Below are 16,235 nucleotides of genomic sequence, written 5' to 3'. Positions count from 1 at the left end.
ACTGTCCGACTTCGGCTGATCTCACGGTTCGTGAGTTCGAGCCTCATGTCAGGCTCTGTGCTGACAGCTCGGAGCCCGGACCCTGCTTCGGATTCTGTGTCTCCCTCTCTCTCTGCCCCTCCCCTGCTTGCACTCTCTCAAAAATAAAGATTAAAAAAATTAAAAAAAAAAAAAAGAATAAATAGCATCTTATTCATACTTGTCCCCCCAGAACCTAGCAGGGTGTCTGCCATATTCAGAAGCCTACAGAAACACTGCCCAGCTTTCATGTCTTTCCCAAAACCCTGGGGTCCAGATGCTTTCCAGAAAGAAGATGTTTTCACAATTTAGAAGAGTAACGTAATGCATGTACTACAGTCGTGGAAAGAGCTGTCAATCACGTCAGAGTTCTAATTTTTTCAAATGTCCAACAATATAAAAGAGCCATCTGCAGTAGAATAAATACAGAAAAGATGGTGCTCAGCCTTCCTGAGTGACCAGGGAAATGCAAATTCAAACTACGAGATATCCTTTCCACCCATATCAGCAATATTTTTCCAGTGGTAAAAGTCACATATGGGTGAAAGGAAACTGCTCCTCTTGGACGTGGCTGGAGGGGTGGGGGATTGATTCGAGCATTTTAGAGGGCAAGCTGTCAAAAGGCAGCCAGTTAAAAATATACAAATCCCAGTGGTGCATTATGACCTGCGTCCCAGAGATACACACGTGCCCAGGGAGGCATGCCCAAGGATGTTCAGACGCTCTGCTAGAAACCACAAGAGTTACATGGCCGAATAAGATACAATACAGCAGCATAGGGAACATGATGAACGTGTTTAAAAGAATGGATCAGATGTCTACAAAGTAACAAGAAATTCCTCCTACAGGGTAGCTGAAGGTCTCACAAAGCAAGACTCACCAAACAAAACTAAATGCTTGTGACAGGCCCACAGAGCAAACAACAGAAAGAGATCTCCTTTCCAGCGCCCAGGAATATAACTGTTGTTCCTTCTAGAAGGGGCCAGGATGAAAGAAAAAACTAAGAACGAAGTTTTAGCTTCATTCTGAATGTTACTTTTTTTTTTTTTTCACAAGGGGAATTTATTCACAGAGTGTTGTTGGTCTATATAAAAGCAATTTAATACTTGGGAATAAAGTTAATCAAGAAGACCAAAGACTTGTATACTGGAAATCACAAAATGTTGGTGGAAGGAGTTAGAGAAGATATAAATACATGGAGAGACAACCAGTCTTCACGAATACAACCCAGAGCAACCTATAGGTGTAACTCAATCCCCATCAAGAAGTGCAATCACATTTTGGTGTGTGTGTGGCAGAAACAGAAAAATCCATCCTAAAATTCATATGGAATCTCAAGGGACCCCAAACAGTCTTGAAAAAGCAGCACGAGGTTGGAGGCCTCACAAAGCTACGGTAATCAAAGCAGTATGGCAGACAGAAAGGCAGCGACATACAGACCAGTGGACCAGAATGGCGCGCCCAGAAGTCAACTCTCACATTTGTGGTCACATGATTTCCAACAAGCACAGTGAGCCCAGTCAGTGGGGGGAAATCCCAGTCTGTTCAACACTCCGGGGCTGGGACCTCTGGCTATCCACACACAAAAGAACACAACGGGACGCTTACCTTACATCACACACGAAAGTTAATTCAAAAGGGATCAAACACCCAGTTGACAGCTTAAACTAGAAGATCCCTAGAAGAAAGCATCAAGGAGAAACGACATTACATTTGGCAAGAATTTCTTGGATAGGACCCCCAAAGCACAGGCCAGGAAAGTAAAAAGAGATCAATTGGACCATCTGTGAGTTTAAAACTTGTGTGTATCGAAGGCTGGTATCAACAGATGGAAAAGGCAATCCACAGAACGGGAGAACGTATTTGCAAACTACGTATCTGATACACAGTTACTGTCTAGAAGGTACAAGGAACTCTTACAACTCAGTGTCAACAAAGCAAAAGGGGGTTAAGGACTCAAACAGACATTTCTCCAAAGAAACAGACCAATGGCCGCCAAGGGCATGAGAAGATCTCAATATCCCTCATCGTTAAGGAAATGCCAATCAAAATCACAGTGAGGTAACACCTCACACCCATTAGCACGGCTACTATCAAAAACAACAGGAAACAACAAGTGTCAGTGCACACGCAGGGACCCTGGAACCCTCGTCCGCTGCTGGGGCGGGGCGGCGGGGGGGGGAGTGTAAGATACGCAGCCGCTGTGGCCATCAGTATGGCTGTCGCTCGAAAAAAATTAAAAATACAATTACCATCTGATCCATCACTCCACTTTTGGAATTATCTACCTAAAAGAATTAGAAACGGGGACTTGAACCGATTAACAACAGCATGTTTCACAGCAGCTAAAACACGGAAGCAACCTAAGGGTCCATCAACAGAGGAACAGAGGACAATGTGATGCACGTATCCGACGGCACATTATTCGGGCTTGAAAGGGAACCCATTCTGACACCAGCTACAGCCTGGACGAACTTGGAGGATGTTACGCTAAATGAAAGAAGTCAGTCAAAACGATACAAATAGCATAAGATGCCACTTATATGAGGGACCCCGGGCATCAAGAGGTGTGGAGAGTAAAAAGGTGGTTGCGGGGGCGGGGGGGGCGCGGGAAGTGGCGAGTTATTCTTTACTGGGGACGAAGTTTCCGTTGTACAAGACGCAAAGTTCTGGGGGAGGCTGGTGGTGATGGTTGTACCACAGCGTGAGTGTCCTTAATGACACTAACCTCTACATCTAAAGATCGCAAAAAAAAAAAAAAAGGTCAATTTTATGTTGTATTTTGTTACGATTAAAAACATTTTTAATATTTTTTTTAATCTTTATTTATTTTGGAGAGAGAGACAGCGTGCGAGCAGGGGAGGAGCAGAGAGGGAGGCAGACACAGAATCCGAAGGAGGCTCCAGGCTCTGAGCTGTCAGCACAGAGCCCGATGTGGGGCTCGAACTCACGAACCGTGAGATCATGACCTGAGCTGAAGTCGGACGCCCAACCGACTGAGCCACCCAGGCGCTCCCAATTAAAAACATTTTTAAACAATTGAAAAACACACACCCAAAGGGTGTGCCTTGCAAGAGTACATCGCCTGTCCGGGGGCTAAGTGCTCAGTTATACTTATAGACAAGCGCTAGCCCTCCGGTAAAACCTGAACGTGAAGCCGAAGCAGGCGGTGACCCTGCAACCAAGGCCTGAAGGGATGTGGTGACGGGGGGTGGGGGGAGGGGGGATGCCCAGCTGCCACCAGGCAACGCTGCGGTTCTGTGCAGCCTGCGCTTACCTCCACGAAGTAATTGCTCAGGGCCGGGCCGGAGTCATTCTGGAAGGTCTGGCTGATGCGGAACTGCCTCTTACCGCTGCTCTCGTTCCAGTGCTTCCCATAGCTCACCTCCAGGTGGGAGTGCAGGTGGCCCGAGCCCTCCTCGTGCCGGAGCTGAAGCTGGGGACCCCCCCCCCCCCAGGAGATCCGCAAGGATGCCTCGTCTGCCCAGTCCCTGGGCCTCCTCGCTGCCACCCACCGTGGCTCCTCTGGGCAGACAGTTCCACAGGAGGTGAATGTCTTTTGCATTGACTTTGATTTTGTAAAACAATGCGTTAGAATATGGTCCACCTTTGAGACTATGTGGTCAGTACCCCTTAAATCCTGAGTGTGGACTGAGTGAAATCCGCGGCCTCTTGCCCCCCCTCTCTACGGCAGCCTCTGGCTCTCTGATAGAACCTCAGTGGATCAGGGTTTCGAACCTGGCATCCTGCCACCCCCTCTCACATCTCCACACCAGGTTCGTTCATGTATTCATTCACTGAACACATTTTCCCCCAAGTACCAAGTAGGTACTATGCCCAGCACTGGACATCAGATACCCAAGAAGGAAGACTCGAGAAGATCCTGCACTCATGGGGGCAGGAATCCAGTGGGAGAGGAAAATGTGAAATAAGTCAGTTAACAAGGGAACATCGGCTTCTCCCTTCTGCTCACGCTGCCAGCCACTATGGCGAACTGCGAGTTCCTATCGCTCCAGCTCTCCCTCCTGCCCCAGGACCTTTGCACTTGCCATGTCCCCTTCCTGAAGCAGGCTTCCATAGGAATAGAGCCATTTCATGGTTTCATTTTCACCTTAAGATGTACTTTTCCCAAAGAAGCCTTCCCTACCACCCCATCCAAACTAGATTCCCCATTGTTATGCTTCCTCAGTCTCCTCCCTGTTTACCATCCATGTCCCCTACGGCTCCCTTGCTTTGGTCTCTCTCTCTCTCTCTCACTCTCTCGCTCTCGCTCTCTCTCTCTCTGCCCCCACCCAGCAACAGCATGCCACAGGCCAGGCGCTGCCTTGTGCACAGCTCTCCCGAGTGCTAGGCACATAGTAGATATTCACTAAAGACCAAATGAACCAATGGACGGAAGCCTGAGACTGCAGCTCCAACTCCAGCCCCGTTCCCATACGTGACCTTGACCAAATCTCTCCGTGGGGATGAGCTCTGGGCCCTCCCCAGACGCCCCCGCCCACCCACCCAGGGCACTCACCTTGTGGCTGAGCGCTGGGGCCTGCGTGCAGTGGAGCTCGTGGTCCAGCTCTAGCTCATAAGCTGCCTCTGAGCCACTGTGCGTCCGCAGCTTCTGGCTGGTGCTGCATTCTTGCGCCAGCTGCCTCGCCTGACCTACGCGGGGCAACCCGGAGACGCCTGCCCGTCGTCCGCCAGCAGCCCTCCGTCCCCATTCCCGGGACACGGGAGCACACAGCCCAGTCTCGGCCACCCCCACCCCTGCCCCGGGGAGGGAGGGCTTAAGGGACAGACTTAAATATCTTTATTTTTTTTTTAACTGGTGGGTGCTCAGGTCTATTCAGGGCCAACAAAGTGACCAGGTGGCTAAGGAACAGGGTGATGAAAGGACAAAAGGCAAGACGGCACTTCGGCCCCCAGAGCCAGAGCCCCAGGAGAGGCCGCCACATCGGCCCCCGCCCAGCTCGAGGTCCGTACCCAGGAGGCCGTACTTGATCCTCAGGGAGCTGGTCCAGAGGCGGCCCCGCTGCTGCACCAGACCCAGGCCGCGCAGCCCCACGAAACCCGGCACAGAGAGCTCGCCGCCCAGGACCACCACCTGCAGCCCGTCCTCCGCCTTCTTCTCCAGCAGCACTGCGGGGGGAGCGGGCAGTGAGAGCGGCAGGCCTGGTGTGGCCGGGGCTCCCTCCCGGGGGCCCCGGGGACAGGGGTGCTGGTGGAAAGGATGCCCCGGTGTCTGCCGAGGAACACCGATGTCAGAGCACTGACCCTACTACTCGGGGGCGACCCCGAAAGTCACTTTTGTGGGTCCAGGCCAAAAGTCTTCAAGTAGAAAACAAGACAGATCAGAGGAGAAAAACAATGCCTCGGAGGCCATCTGGGGAGGCCTTTGGAAACCTGTTTCTGCGACCCCAACGTGCAGCCAGTGACAACACCCGGAATACCCACGCCAGGGGGCCAGCAGGCCCTGCCGTCATCCCCCGGAATCTCCCAGAACACCCACGAGGAGCAGAGCTACAGGGCTGCACCCCAGCTCTGGCATCAGGACAGGCACCTGCCAGGCTGGCCCGTGCCCAGGCCAGGCCATGTGCTCAAGGTTGAAGCCGTGCCCCGTGCAATTTGGGTCACAATGCAAAATGTGCATTTTACACATGGTGGAATATGGGCCAGAATCAAGAGAGTTCAAAAGCTGCTGTTCTGGGGTTCATGGAAGGTAGTTGGCATCGAGGGGAGCCTCTGGGGGGGGGCATCGAAGGGAAGGCATGAGCAGGTACGGAGCCTGGATTTTCCCTTGGGGGGGATGTTAATACTGGCAGGTTTCGAGGGCATGGAGACTCCATGTGGGGTGCTCGGCCCTCCCCCTCCTGTAGCCTGGCGCCCTGAAGAGAGGGAGTGGGCAGGAGGGGGCCCCTCTTCCTACCTGACAGGTGGGCCTGGTCACTCAGCACGTTGCTCAGCAACACGGAGAAGGCCAACCGGCTGCCTGCCTGCCGGCTGAAGTGCCCGGTGAGGACCACAGGGCGGCCCGCCGTCACCAGCTTTGCCTCCAGCTGGGCCTCAAACCGCTGGGGCTCACCGCCAGCTGCTGGCCACAGGTCACTCCGGCCCTAAAAAGGCCCTAGCATCACCGGGGGCGGGGCCGGGCTTGGCCAGCAAGCCCGGCTCTGCCCACAAGAACTGAGACAGACTGGACAGGGGACAGAGGACGGAGCTTAGCCAATAGCCTTCACGGCTGATCTTTCAGACTCCTATGGCCAGCTCAAGGATTCCCTTTTCCCATTGCACTGATACCCACCTATCACTATACAATTTACTTATTGATTTTGTCTGTTACAATGGAAGCCCCAAGAGGAGAAAATTGTGTGTGTCTCTTTCACTGAGCTGCCTTCCAAGTACCCGGCACACTATGGGTGCTTGATAAATAGAAAAAACGAAGACACTCAAACCTACGGGTTTCAATCCCCTCCTTGGTCTCCCCGTCTCCCTCTGGACCTTCTTTGGAAATAGAGGCTTTGCATATGAGCGGATTATAAGGTCACGAGGGCGGGCCCTACTCTGGAAGGACAGATGTCCTTATAAAAAGAGGAAATTTGGACCCAGACAGAGGAAGACAGCGTGAAGACAGAGAAAAGATGCCACCAGGCAAGGGATGCCTGTGGCCACCGGAGGCTGGGAGGGAAGCATGGAGGACATCCTGCCTCCCAGCCTCCCAAGAGCCACGGAGGCTCCAACACCTTGATTTTGGACCTGCGGCCTCCAGAGCCGTGAGAAATTTCTGGTGTTTCAGCCACCTAATTTGGGGGGGTGTATTTTGTTAGAGCAGCCCTGGGGAACTAATACAGACTGCTTGGGGCGCACACTGCTATTTCTTCTGGAAATCTGGGGAACAGCATGCTTTAACTTGCCTCTCTCTACTGAGCTTAAAGCATGCTCCTGAATTACTAATATGACTCATTTCTTTACCTAAGTGGTAATAAGATTCGAGCCCACGTTTCTCTCCTTTATACATCTCTGAGTGCCAAGAGGTCACAAATGTTATGGGAGGAGGACACAGCAATGGTGACGTCAACTAGTAAGCAGGGACCCTGGGACTCAGGCTGGAAATGCCCGGAAGGTGGCAGGTGCCAACGTGGGAGGCACGAGGATACGGAGATATGCAGCAAACCTTGATGTAGTAGATGTCCCGGTCGTCCATTATCAGCTCCAGGTGACCCACGTGGCCGCTCTGCAGAGTCTCGATCTTTCCTGGGGACAACGCAAGAGTTTAGGGACCAGGGTTTGCCATTCTGCCCCCTGCATTCCCCCAGGACAACATCCTGCCAGTTTTCTTATCTCTGGGCCCCGGGAACACGGAGGGGACGCGGTCATTACCGTCTAGCTCCAATTTCTTCCTGAGATGCAGAAGCTTGAGCCGGAACCTCCCCTGGGGCAAGCTGTAGCTGACATCCACCCCGACGTCCCTGGGCACGTGTGACTTGGGCGTGCCCATGAAGACATGAGCCGAAGCTTCCCGAGGGAGCCAGCCGTCCTTCTGGAAACACAGCAGACTGCTCAGGCTCCAGAATCTCATTCAGTCAGAAGGTTCTCCCTCTTCCCGAGGGAAGACCTGCATCCCCACCACTCAAAAACTTGAGTTCTGAGGCTCCTCCTTGACCTCGCGAGGCAAGAATAAAATCGCAAATTTGGGGATCTCGAGCAGTACCTGGGGAAGAGCAAAGTCCTACGGGAAACTCAGGACCACGTCTACAGGGACTTGGTTTGTCCCGCAAATAGCCTGGGGAGAAGCAAGGCATGGCACCCACCAGGGGCACCCTGAGCAGATCCCCTCAGATCTCTTATCCAGCTCAGTGCACGTATCTATGAGTCTCTGCACAGTGTGCTAACACCTGGCACCTGGGCCTCCAGAATGTTGCCCTCCTGTGCGTTTTTACAGGAGTTAAAAACAAAAAACAAAAAATTGCAGCTTCCCAGCCTCACAAGGACCCCACTCTGACCTGGAACCCATGCTCCAGGGCTCCCCCAGGATCAGGAAGAAGCTGCTGCTTCACCTGACGTCACTCCCCACTCACCTTCTTCTCCTTCCCTATTCTTTAAAAAAAATTTTTTTTTACATTTATTTATTTTTTGAGAGACATAGAGAGACAGAGCACAAGTTGGGGAGGGGCAGAGAGAGAGGGAGACACAGAATCAGAAGCGGGCTCCAGGCTCTGAGCTGTCAGCACAGAGCCCGATGCAGGGCTCAAACTCACAAACCGCGAGATCATGACCTGAGCCGAAGTTGGATGCTTAACCGACTGAGCCACCCAGGCGCCCCTCTTCCTTCCCTATTCTAACTTCCACACTCTCTTACTAGGTCGCCCTGGAGCCTTTTCTTAATCACTTTGACCCAAATCCTTGACTCAGGTCTGCTTCTAGGACAACACAGCATAAGACAAGAGCACCCTTTGAGACCCCGCATCATCATACGTTCTTTCACTACCTGTAAAGGTTCACTACTGTGTATGAAGCTAGCTGTAGACACAGGGAGTGTGACTGAGCATTACATACCCAAAGACCCATATCCTCATGGCACCTATATTCTAGAGGGGAGGGACCACCAGACACAAGTCTACACAGGACGGCACCTGGTAAGGGGTACTCTGCTGACAAATTCAGTGGTTGGGGCCAGACATGGTAGTCAGGGAAGGCTGCCTCGGAGGAGGGGGCATTTGAGAAAACAAAGGAAGCAAGAGAGAGAGCCAAGTGGATGCCTGGGAAAGAGTATTCCAGCCAGAAGAAACAGTCAGTGCAAAGGCCCTGGGGTAGCAATGTGCTTGGTGTTTAAAAAAAAAAAAAAAAAGGAGACCAGTGTGTGGACAGTGGTGAATGTGGTAAAGAATTTGGGAGATGAGAAGGACAGGCCAGTGGTTCAGGGTGTTTGGCTCCTACTCAGAGTGACAGAAGCCACTGGAGAGCTCTGTGCAGAGAAGGGACAAGAACCTTCTGGGGTTTCAGAAGACCTATCTGGCTGCTAGGGGAGAACAGATGGTAAGGAGACCAGAGCAGACACTGGGAGATCAGATAGAGGAGGCTGTTGAATGCCCATTCTGTGCCAGATGATGGGGACACAGGAGAGAGAAAAACAGGCACTGAAGCTCTTCCCGGGAACTGAGTAGCCAGTGGGGAAAACAGACAGCAGCCAAGGAGCTTTAGTAACAAACATGAAAATGATCTAAAGGGAAAGAGCATGGTCCTAGTAGAGCAAGTAACAAAAGAACATGACTGCATTGGGGTCATCAAGGCAGGCTTTGCTCAGCAGGGGACGTGTGAACTGAGACTGGAAGATTCAGAGTTAACAAGTCAGACAGCCAGAGACAGAGGATCAGCCTGTGCAAGGGTCCTGAGGCAGGAGGCAGACCACAGTTGGACCAGCCCAGCCCAGCCGCTCCAGAGAGGAGCCCCATGTCCTCATGAGGCTGATCCCAGAGTAGAAGACCTAGGGAGACCCACAACTTGGCTGGGGAAGGGGGGACCGTTCCAGAGGGCCTACCTGGGGGTGGAAGGTATAGGCAGCTTCCAGGAGGTACTGCTCAAGGCCCTGGTCCTGCTTCTTCAGTGTCACAGCTGCCAACACAGGCAGCGAGAGCAGGGAGGGCTGACTAGCTGGTGGCCAGGTGACTTCTGTGCACAGCTGCCAGCCCCAGGTGCGGGACCCTGTGGAGAAAGGGGAGTGGGCAGCACTGGGCAGCAGAGAGCTAGAGAATTCCAGGCGGGAGCCCACGGCTGCTCACGCAGCAAAGAAAAAGCTTCTCGGGGTGCCTGGGTGGCTCAGTTGGTTAGGCGGCCGACTTCGGCTCAGGTCATGATCTTGCAGTCTGTGGGTTCGAGCCCCGCGTCGGGCTCTGTGCTGACAGCTCGGAGCCTGGAGCCTGTTTCGGATTCTGTGTCCCCCTCTCTCTCTGACCCTCCCCCGTTCATGCTCTGTCTCTCTCTGTCTCAAAAATAAATAAACGTTAAAAAAAATTTTAAAAGAAAAAGCTTCTCCACTTGCTTCTGAGAACCAGTGCCATGTAAACCAGGGTCCCTCAACCCTCGGCACTACTGACGTACTGGGCTAGTCAAGCCTCTGTTGCGGGAGCTGTGCTAGTTACGACAACCCTCTGTCTCCAGACATCGCCAGATGTCCCCTGGGTGGGGGGAGGGTGGCAAAATCACCCTGGCTTGAGGACCCCAGTGCAGACATGAAGAGTGTGGGCAGTTGTGTGTAGAGGAACACAGGCTCCCGAGCAAGACTGCCTGGGTCCGAATTCCAGCTTTGCCAGTTCTCAGCTGTGTGACCTTGGGCAAGTTGCTAAACATCTCTGTGCCTCAGTGTTGCTCATCGGTGGACTGGAACTGAGAACAGTTCCTGCCTCATGGTGTTACTGTGGGGACTGACAGAGCCCGTCAGTGTTCAGGACAGCACCCGGCCTAAAGTGGTCAGTTCGTTTAGATGGACCCCTCCCCGACTTTACTTCTAAAATGACTACAAAGATCCACTCCAGTTTGGAGAATTTCCGCCCCCTTTTTTTTTTCAGCTTTGCTGAAAAATAACGTGATGTCATTACCAGATAATTTTCTAATGTTGTTAAAATATCTCCTTCATTACAGGGTTTGAAAGTTACAGGTTGGGGTGCTCAGGTGGCTCGGTACATGTCTGACTTCAGCGCAGGTCATGATCTCACAGTTCGTGAGATCGAGCTCTGCATCAGGCTGAGTGCTGACAGCTCGGAGCCTGGAGCCTGCTTTGGATTCTGTGTCTCCCTCTCTCTCTCTGCCCCTCTCCCGCTCATGCTCTGTTTCCCTCTCTCTCTGTCAAAAGTAAATAAACATCAAAAAAATAAATAAATAAATAAAATAAATAAATAAAAGGGAAATAACTTAGTGGCACCTGGATGGCTCAGTTGGTTCATCATCCAACTTCGGCTCAGCTCATGATCTCGCAGCTCGTGAGTTCAAGTCCCATATCGACCTCTGTGCTAAACATGGATCCTGCTTGAGATTCTCTCTCTCTCTCTCTCTCTCTCTCTCTCTCTGCCCCTCCCCCACTTGCATATGCTCTCTCTCTCTCTGTCTCTCAAAAATAAACAAACTTTTTTAAAAAATGTAAAGTCATAGGATATCTCAGTAACTCACTAAACCGGAAGTTGGAGGGTTTTACTTTTCCTACAAAGGGCCAGAGAGTAAATACTTGAGGCTTTGCCAATCATACAGATGGTCTGTCACTACTACTCACTTCTGCCATTGAAGGACAAAAGCAGCCACAGACAATAGGTCAACAAATGGGCATGGCCATGTACCAATAAAACTTTATTTCCGGCCACTGAAATATGCACTGCACAAATTTTCCACACTTTGAAATATTCTTCCTCTGACTACTTTTCACCCATTTGGAAATGTAACAACCTATTCGTAGCTCGCAAGCCTTCGTAAGGAGCCAATCACCCAGGACTGGATCGCTGAGTTGCATCCTGTTTTCTGCCCTTGTAAATAATGACGCCGTGAACATCTTTGTGCATAGCACATTTTATTGGCTTGTTTTCACAGGGTAGAGTTCTAGAAGCAGAATCAAAGAGTTAAGGGGTATAAATCCTTCTTGGGCAGGAGAGCAACTCTCGCATTTGGAGCTGTCCTTGGCCCCTTCGGCTCCCAGATGCCCAGCTGGGGACAGCAATGGCAAGGACCCTACTACCGCCTACCTTCTTTGTCAGTACAGGACTGGGCCTCAGAAGGGCTGCGGGCATTACTGAGGCTCCTCACGCCATCCCCGGTGACGAGGTACAGCTTAGAGCTGGGTGGGGAAAGAGGAAAGTCCCAAACAAGTCATTTTCGTTCATTCTCCGGACAAATACGCCTTGAGCTGCCACAGTTTGACACCAGGGCAAATGCCACCGTGAGCAGGACAGGCCTCTGGAGAACTCACCCACAGCACTGGTGACGAGTGCCATGATAGACCTGAATGGGGGCAGCATGGGGTCTGTCTTGGGGACAGGGCAAGGCCTCCGTTAGCTGGGAGTGTGTGGATATCTGCAGATGTTGACATGTGAGCAGAGACTTAAAGGATGAGAAGGAGCCGGCATCTTAGACAGCGGGAATAGCAGGTGCAAAGGTCCTGGGGTGGGAATAAAGGGGCCTCTTTAGAAGCACAAAAAGGGTGGCTCAAGGGCGTCAGGGTGGAGGGAGAGGGAGTGAGTGAAAGGCAGGAGGTAGTGGAAGGAAACAGGTAAGAGGTGGGTAGGACCCCCATGAAGAAGGACAATCACGTAAGACCTGGGTTAGCCTAGGAGCAAGTGGGGGGTTTCAAACATTGTCCAACTGTCACCTCTCCAGGAGGCTGGGAACAAGCTGGTCCCAGGAGAGAGCCCTGTAAGAGCTCCCACCTCCAGTCCTTGGCCCCCACAGTGTGTCACAGACACACTCCCACACTGACACACACACACACACACACACACAGGACACTCACTAACACAGGCACACTCACACGCACCCCCTTCTGCACACACAGGCTCACCTAACGCACTTCTACTCTCAGACACATGTGAACACACACACACACACACACACACACACACACACAGGCGCACACACTGATGATCATGTGCACACGCTCACGGGTGCTCACAGACACGCATGCACGAGCCCTCAGGCCCCGCCCACACCTGCCCACGCCCTCGCTCCGCAGGGGCAGGCGCTCACGCCCCGCCCACTGGGGCAGACCACCCACCTGAGGCTGAGCAGCTCCACAGGTTCCTCGGGCGTGTTCAGATGCACCTTGAGGTCTCGACTCTTCCTCGCCTGGATCCCGCCATCCAGGCTGGCGGTGCCCCGGATGCCGGTCACCCACCTCAGCCCGGCCTGCCCCAGGGCACCCACCGTGCCCATCTGCGCTGAGATCCGGACCAGGGCACTGAGGGGAGAGACAGACACTAGCTGTGTCCCGCAGACCCGGGGGGGGGAGGGGCGTAAGCCCAGCACCCACGCGCCCACCACCCCCGGCTGTTCTCCGAATCTCGAGCCAGAGCGGCCCGTGCGCCGGGGTCATCGCTGGCCACACTCCAGGGGCACCGAGCCCTTCACACACCGTCCTCCCAGTCCTCAGCATCGTCGGCCTCAACTCATAGGCGCAGACACAGGACGGGACAGGTGAGACCACCCACTCGGGGCCCATGGCTGGGATGAAGGGTAGCAGGATGGGGACCTGGGCTGTCTGAGCCCCAGTTGGGGTCTTCGTGCCAAAGAGCAGCCGGCAGAGGACGCCCACACTGCCCCCATCAGACCCAGAAAGCACAGACAGGCCAGCCAAGTCAGTCCCACTGCAGAATCAGACCGAGCACTGAGCAAACTCGGCCCATGCTGTGTGGCCCTGGACCCACAGTGCACCTGCCTGGAGCCCGTCTCCTCCACCATTGGCAGGAACGAGGACAGTGCCCACCTCGTGGGTGATTATGCGGGTCACCAGACTCGGTGCCCACACATCTTAAATGGCCTTCCCTCTCTCCCTCCTCCCCTCCCCTCAGAGGCAGCGTGGAGCAGGGGGAAGCGTGGGCTGTGGCAGGAGACTGGAGTCCCCGCTGCCTTGCACTGCTATGCTTCCTTGGGCCCATGCTGTCACCTCACTGAACCTCAGTCTTCTCACCTGTAAAGCGGGCATAGCTGCCCAGGACCTCCTCACAGTCTCTTGGCACAAAAACAAAACAAAACAAAACCCACCAAATCACAGCAGCTGGTGTGACAGATGGTCTGCAGAGCAGGGACCCCGTCCAGCCCAGAGTGGTGCCCGCGCTCTCTGCAGCCCTCTGCAAGGGGAGACCCCTCCTCGCCCCCCTCCCTCCCCCAGCTCCAAGGAGCCGGCTACCTGGGCTTGACATAACCATTCACAGAGAAATCCAGGGGCTGCTGGAAGCTGGCAGTGCCTCGCACTCGGACGCTGATGGCAGCCGAGACATTTAGGGTCAGCCGGGCTGGAAGGCCAGACATGGTGGGGAAGGTGAGCTCCTCCAAGGCCAGGTTCAGCCTCCGGTTCACCTGTACCTCCTGCCCCTGCAGTCACAGAACCGTAGTGATGCAGGTGACAGCCCCCGGAGCGGGCCAGGCATGCACGGAGCACGGAGCACACACGACCTTATTTGATCCTCATACAAGGGGCGGGGGGGAGGGGGGAAGGAAGGGATATTATCATTATCCCGTTTCCAGAGGAGAAAACCGGGCCCATCAACACATGAAATCATCTGGCCAAACCCACGTACGTAGAACCAGGTGAAGCCGAGTTCAAACCCACACAGTTTACTGTGGAAAAGGATCAGGGTCAGAGGTCAGGGACCCAGGGTCAGTCAGGTAAGGAGTGCGGGCGCTGCCCACGATGCAGAGCACTTATTGGTTTTTCACTTTTTTTTTTAATTTATTTTTCAGAAAGAGAGACAGAGTGCGAGTGGAGGTGGGGCAGAGAGAGGGAGACACAGAACCCGAAGCAGGCCCCAGGCTCTGAGCTGTCAGCACAGAGCCTGATGTGGGGCTCGAACCCATGAACCGTGAGATCATGACCCGAACCAAAGTCGGATGCTTAACCGACTAAACCACCCAGGCGTCCCACTATTATTGTTATAATATCATTCCCATTTCACAGATGCAGAAACTGAGGCCATGACTAGTTAACACTCCCCAGGAGGTAAGAGGTGGAGCTGGGATTTGAACTTGGGCAGCCTGGCTTGAAATCCCACTATCTTAAGTCTGAGAAGTACTGTAATAACTTTTAAAGCACCAAAGGAAATGCCACGGGGCCAGCAGCGCGGGGAGGGGGCGAGCCCAGCCTGAGGTACCTTCAGGAGCTTGACTGCCAGCTCGGCCAGGCTCAAGGACTGGCGACTCATGCGGCTCCCCATCACCCCGCAGTTCATGACGCTCAGCTCGTGCCCGAACACCTTCACGCTCAGCTCACAGCGCAGCGCCCGCCTCTCCGTGCGCCTCCGGGTCACCTGAGGGAGAAGCCAGGTGACCAGGATCAGGTCTGGTGCCTGGACAGTGGTGGGGGTGGCGGGGGGCGGGGTGGGTTGGTCCAGAGGGCAAGGTCAAGGGCTTTCGGTGTCTGGAACGTGGCTTGCCAAACTCATGGCCCACAAGCAGAATCCAGACATGTGTTTTCTTTGACCTGCCCAGAGCCCAGTACGGTGTGTGTGGGTGTGAGTGTTCTAACAATCCTTTTGTTCTGGAATAACCTTAGATTTACAGAAGCATTGCCAAGATGGTACGAGCAGCTCCCATACACCCCTCGCCCTGTTTCCATGCTCAGCGTCTTTCACTGCCAGGGTCAGGGCGAGAGCTGAGAAGCTGACACAGACACGGACTATCATCAAAACTGCAGACACTACTTGATTCCGCCAGTTTTCCCAGCCCCGTTCTCTCCGTTCCAGGACGCCATCCAGGCACCACACTGCATTTACCTGCCCCACCTCTCCCATCTGCACTAGTCTCTGGCACACTGTCTTCCTGTGTATTTCACGCAGTGTGGACCTTTTGAAAATTGGATCTGTTTCCAACATTTAAACATTTAAGAAATGACACGTAAAATCCAGATTCTCTTGCTTCTCGAAAGACACAAGTATTGGCCTGCCTGCCCCCCTCCTCCACCACGACAAGGGGCAGAAAGAGGTGAACAATAGCTGCCACTTTTAATGGAGGCACATGCTCCCGGAACCTGCCACAGACCCCACCTCTCCCTGTTGCCTCTCCAACACGGAGGCCAAGTATTGTTGCCATTATCACTGTGCTGGTGCAGAAGAGATCTTTGGTTACAACTCTCCATCAAGAGTGTGAAAATAACAGACAAAAACGATTGTAGATTTTTTTTTCTTTGAGAGAGAGAGAGAGAGAGAGAGAGAGAGAATCTCAAGCAGGCTCCACACTCAGCATGGAACCCGATGCAGAGCTCGATCCCATAACAGTGAGATCATGACCTGAACCAAAATCAAGAGTCGGATGCTTAACTGACTGAGCCCCCCAGCCACCCCAAGGATTACAGATTCTAAGAAAAAGTGTTTATGCCTAGCCCACCAGCCTCATTCACGTGACTTGCTGGCCCCAGATCTAGTCCAAGAGGCTCTAAAGGGCAGGGACCATGTCCCGACCATCTTTGTGTCCTTGGGCCCTGGGTTCACACTCGATGACTGGTAACTGTGTGACCATGTCCCACGATAAGTGCCCCAGCC

General features: G+C 53.3%; 1 protein-coding gene across 1 annotated transcript in view; it reads right to left on the bottom strand.

The window, feature by feature from the left end:
- Nucleotides 1-16,235, bottom strand: part of LOC102965660 — a 136,576-nt gene that overhangs the window by 84,766 nt on the left and 35,575 nt on the right. Inside the window, exons 18-28 of the mRNA XM_042971197.1 lie at nucleotides 14,850-15,005; nucleotides 13,889-14,073; nucleotides 12,758-12,940; nucleotides 11,733-11,824; nucleotides 9,545-9,708; nucleotides 7,387-7,546; nucleotides 7,181-7,260; nucleotides 5,936-6,122; nucleotides 4,993-5,148; nucleotides 4,538-4,671; nucleotides 3,296-3,454 (exon numbers count right to left, since the gene is read on the bottom strand). Coding sequence (XP_042827131.1) covers nucleotides 3,296-3,454; nucleotides 4,538-4,671; nucleotides 4,993-5,148; nucleotides 5,936-6,122; nucleotides 7,181-7,260; nucleotides 7,387-7,546; nucleotides 9,545-9,708; nucleotides 11,733-11,824; nucleotides 12,758-12,940; nucleotides 13,889-14,073; nucleotides 14,850-15,005 — 1,656 coding nt within the window. The remainder of the gene's footprint in view (nucleotides 1-3,295; nucleotides 3,455-4,537; nucleotides 4,672-4,992; nucleotides 5,149-5,935; nucleotides 6,123-7,180; nucleotides 7,261-7,386; nucleotides 7,547-9,544; nucleotides 9,709-11,732; nucleotides 11,825-12,757; nucleotides 12,941-13,888; nucleotides 14,074-14,849; nucleotides 15,006-16,235) is intronic.

Source organism: Panthera tigris, chromosome E3 (genome assembly GCF_018350195.1).
Source record: "Panthera tigris isolate Pti1 chromosome E3, P.tigris_Pti1_mat1.1, whole genome shotgun sequence".
Classification (NCBI taxonomy): Eukaryota; Metazoa; Chordata; class Mammalia; order Carnivora; family Felidae; genus Panthera; species Panthera tigris.
This window is presented reverse-complemented; position numbering and strand designations above follow the sequence as displayed.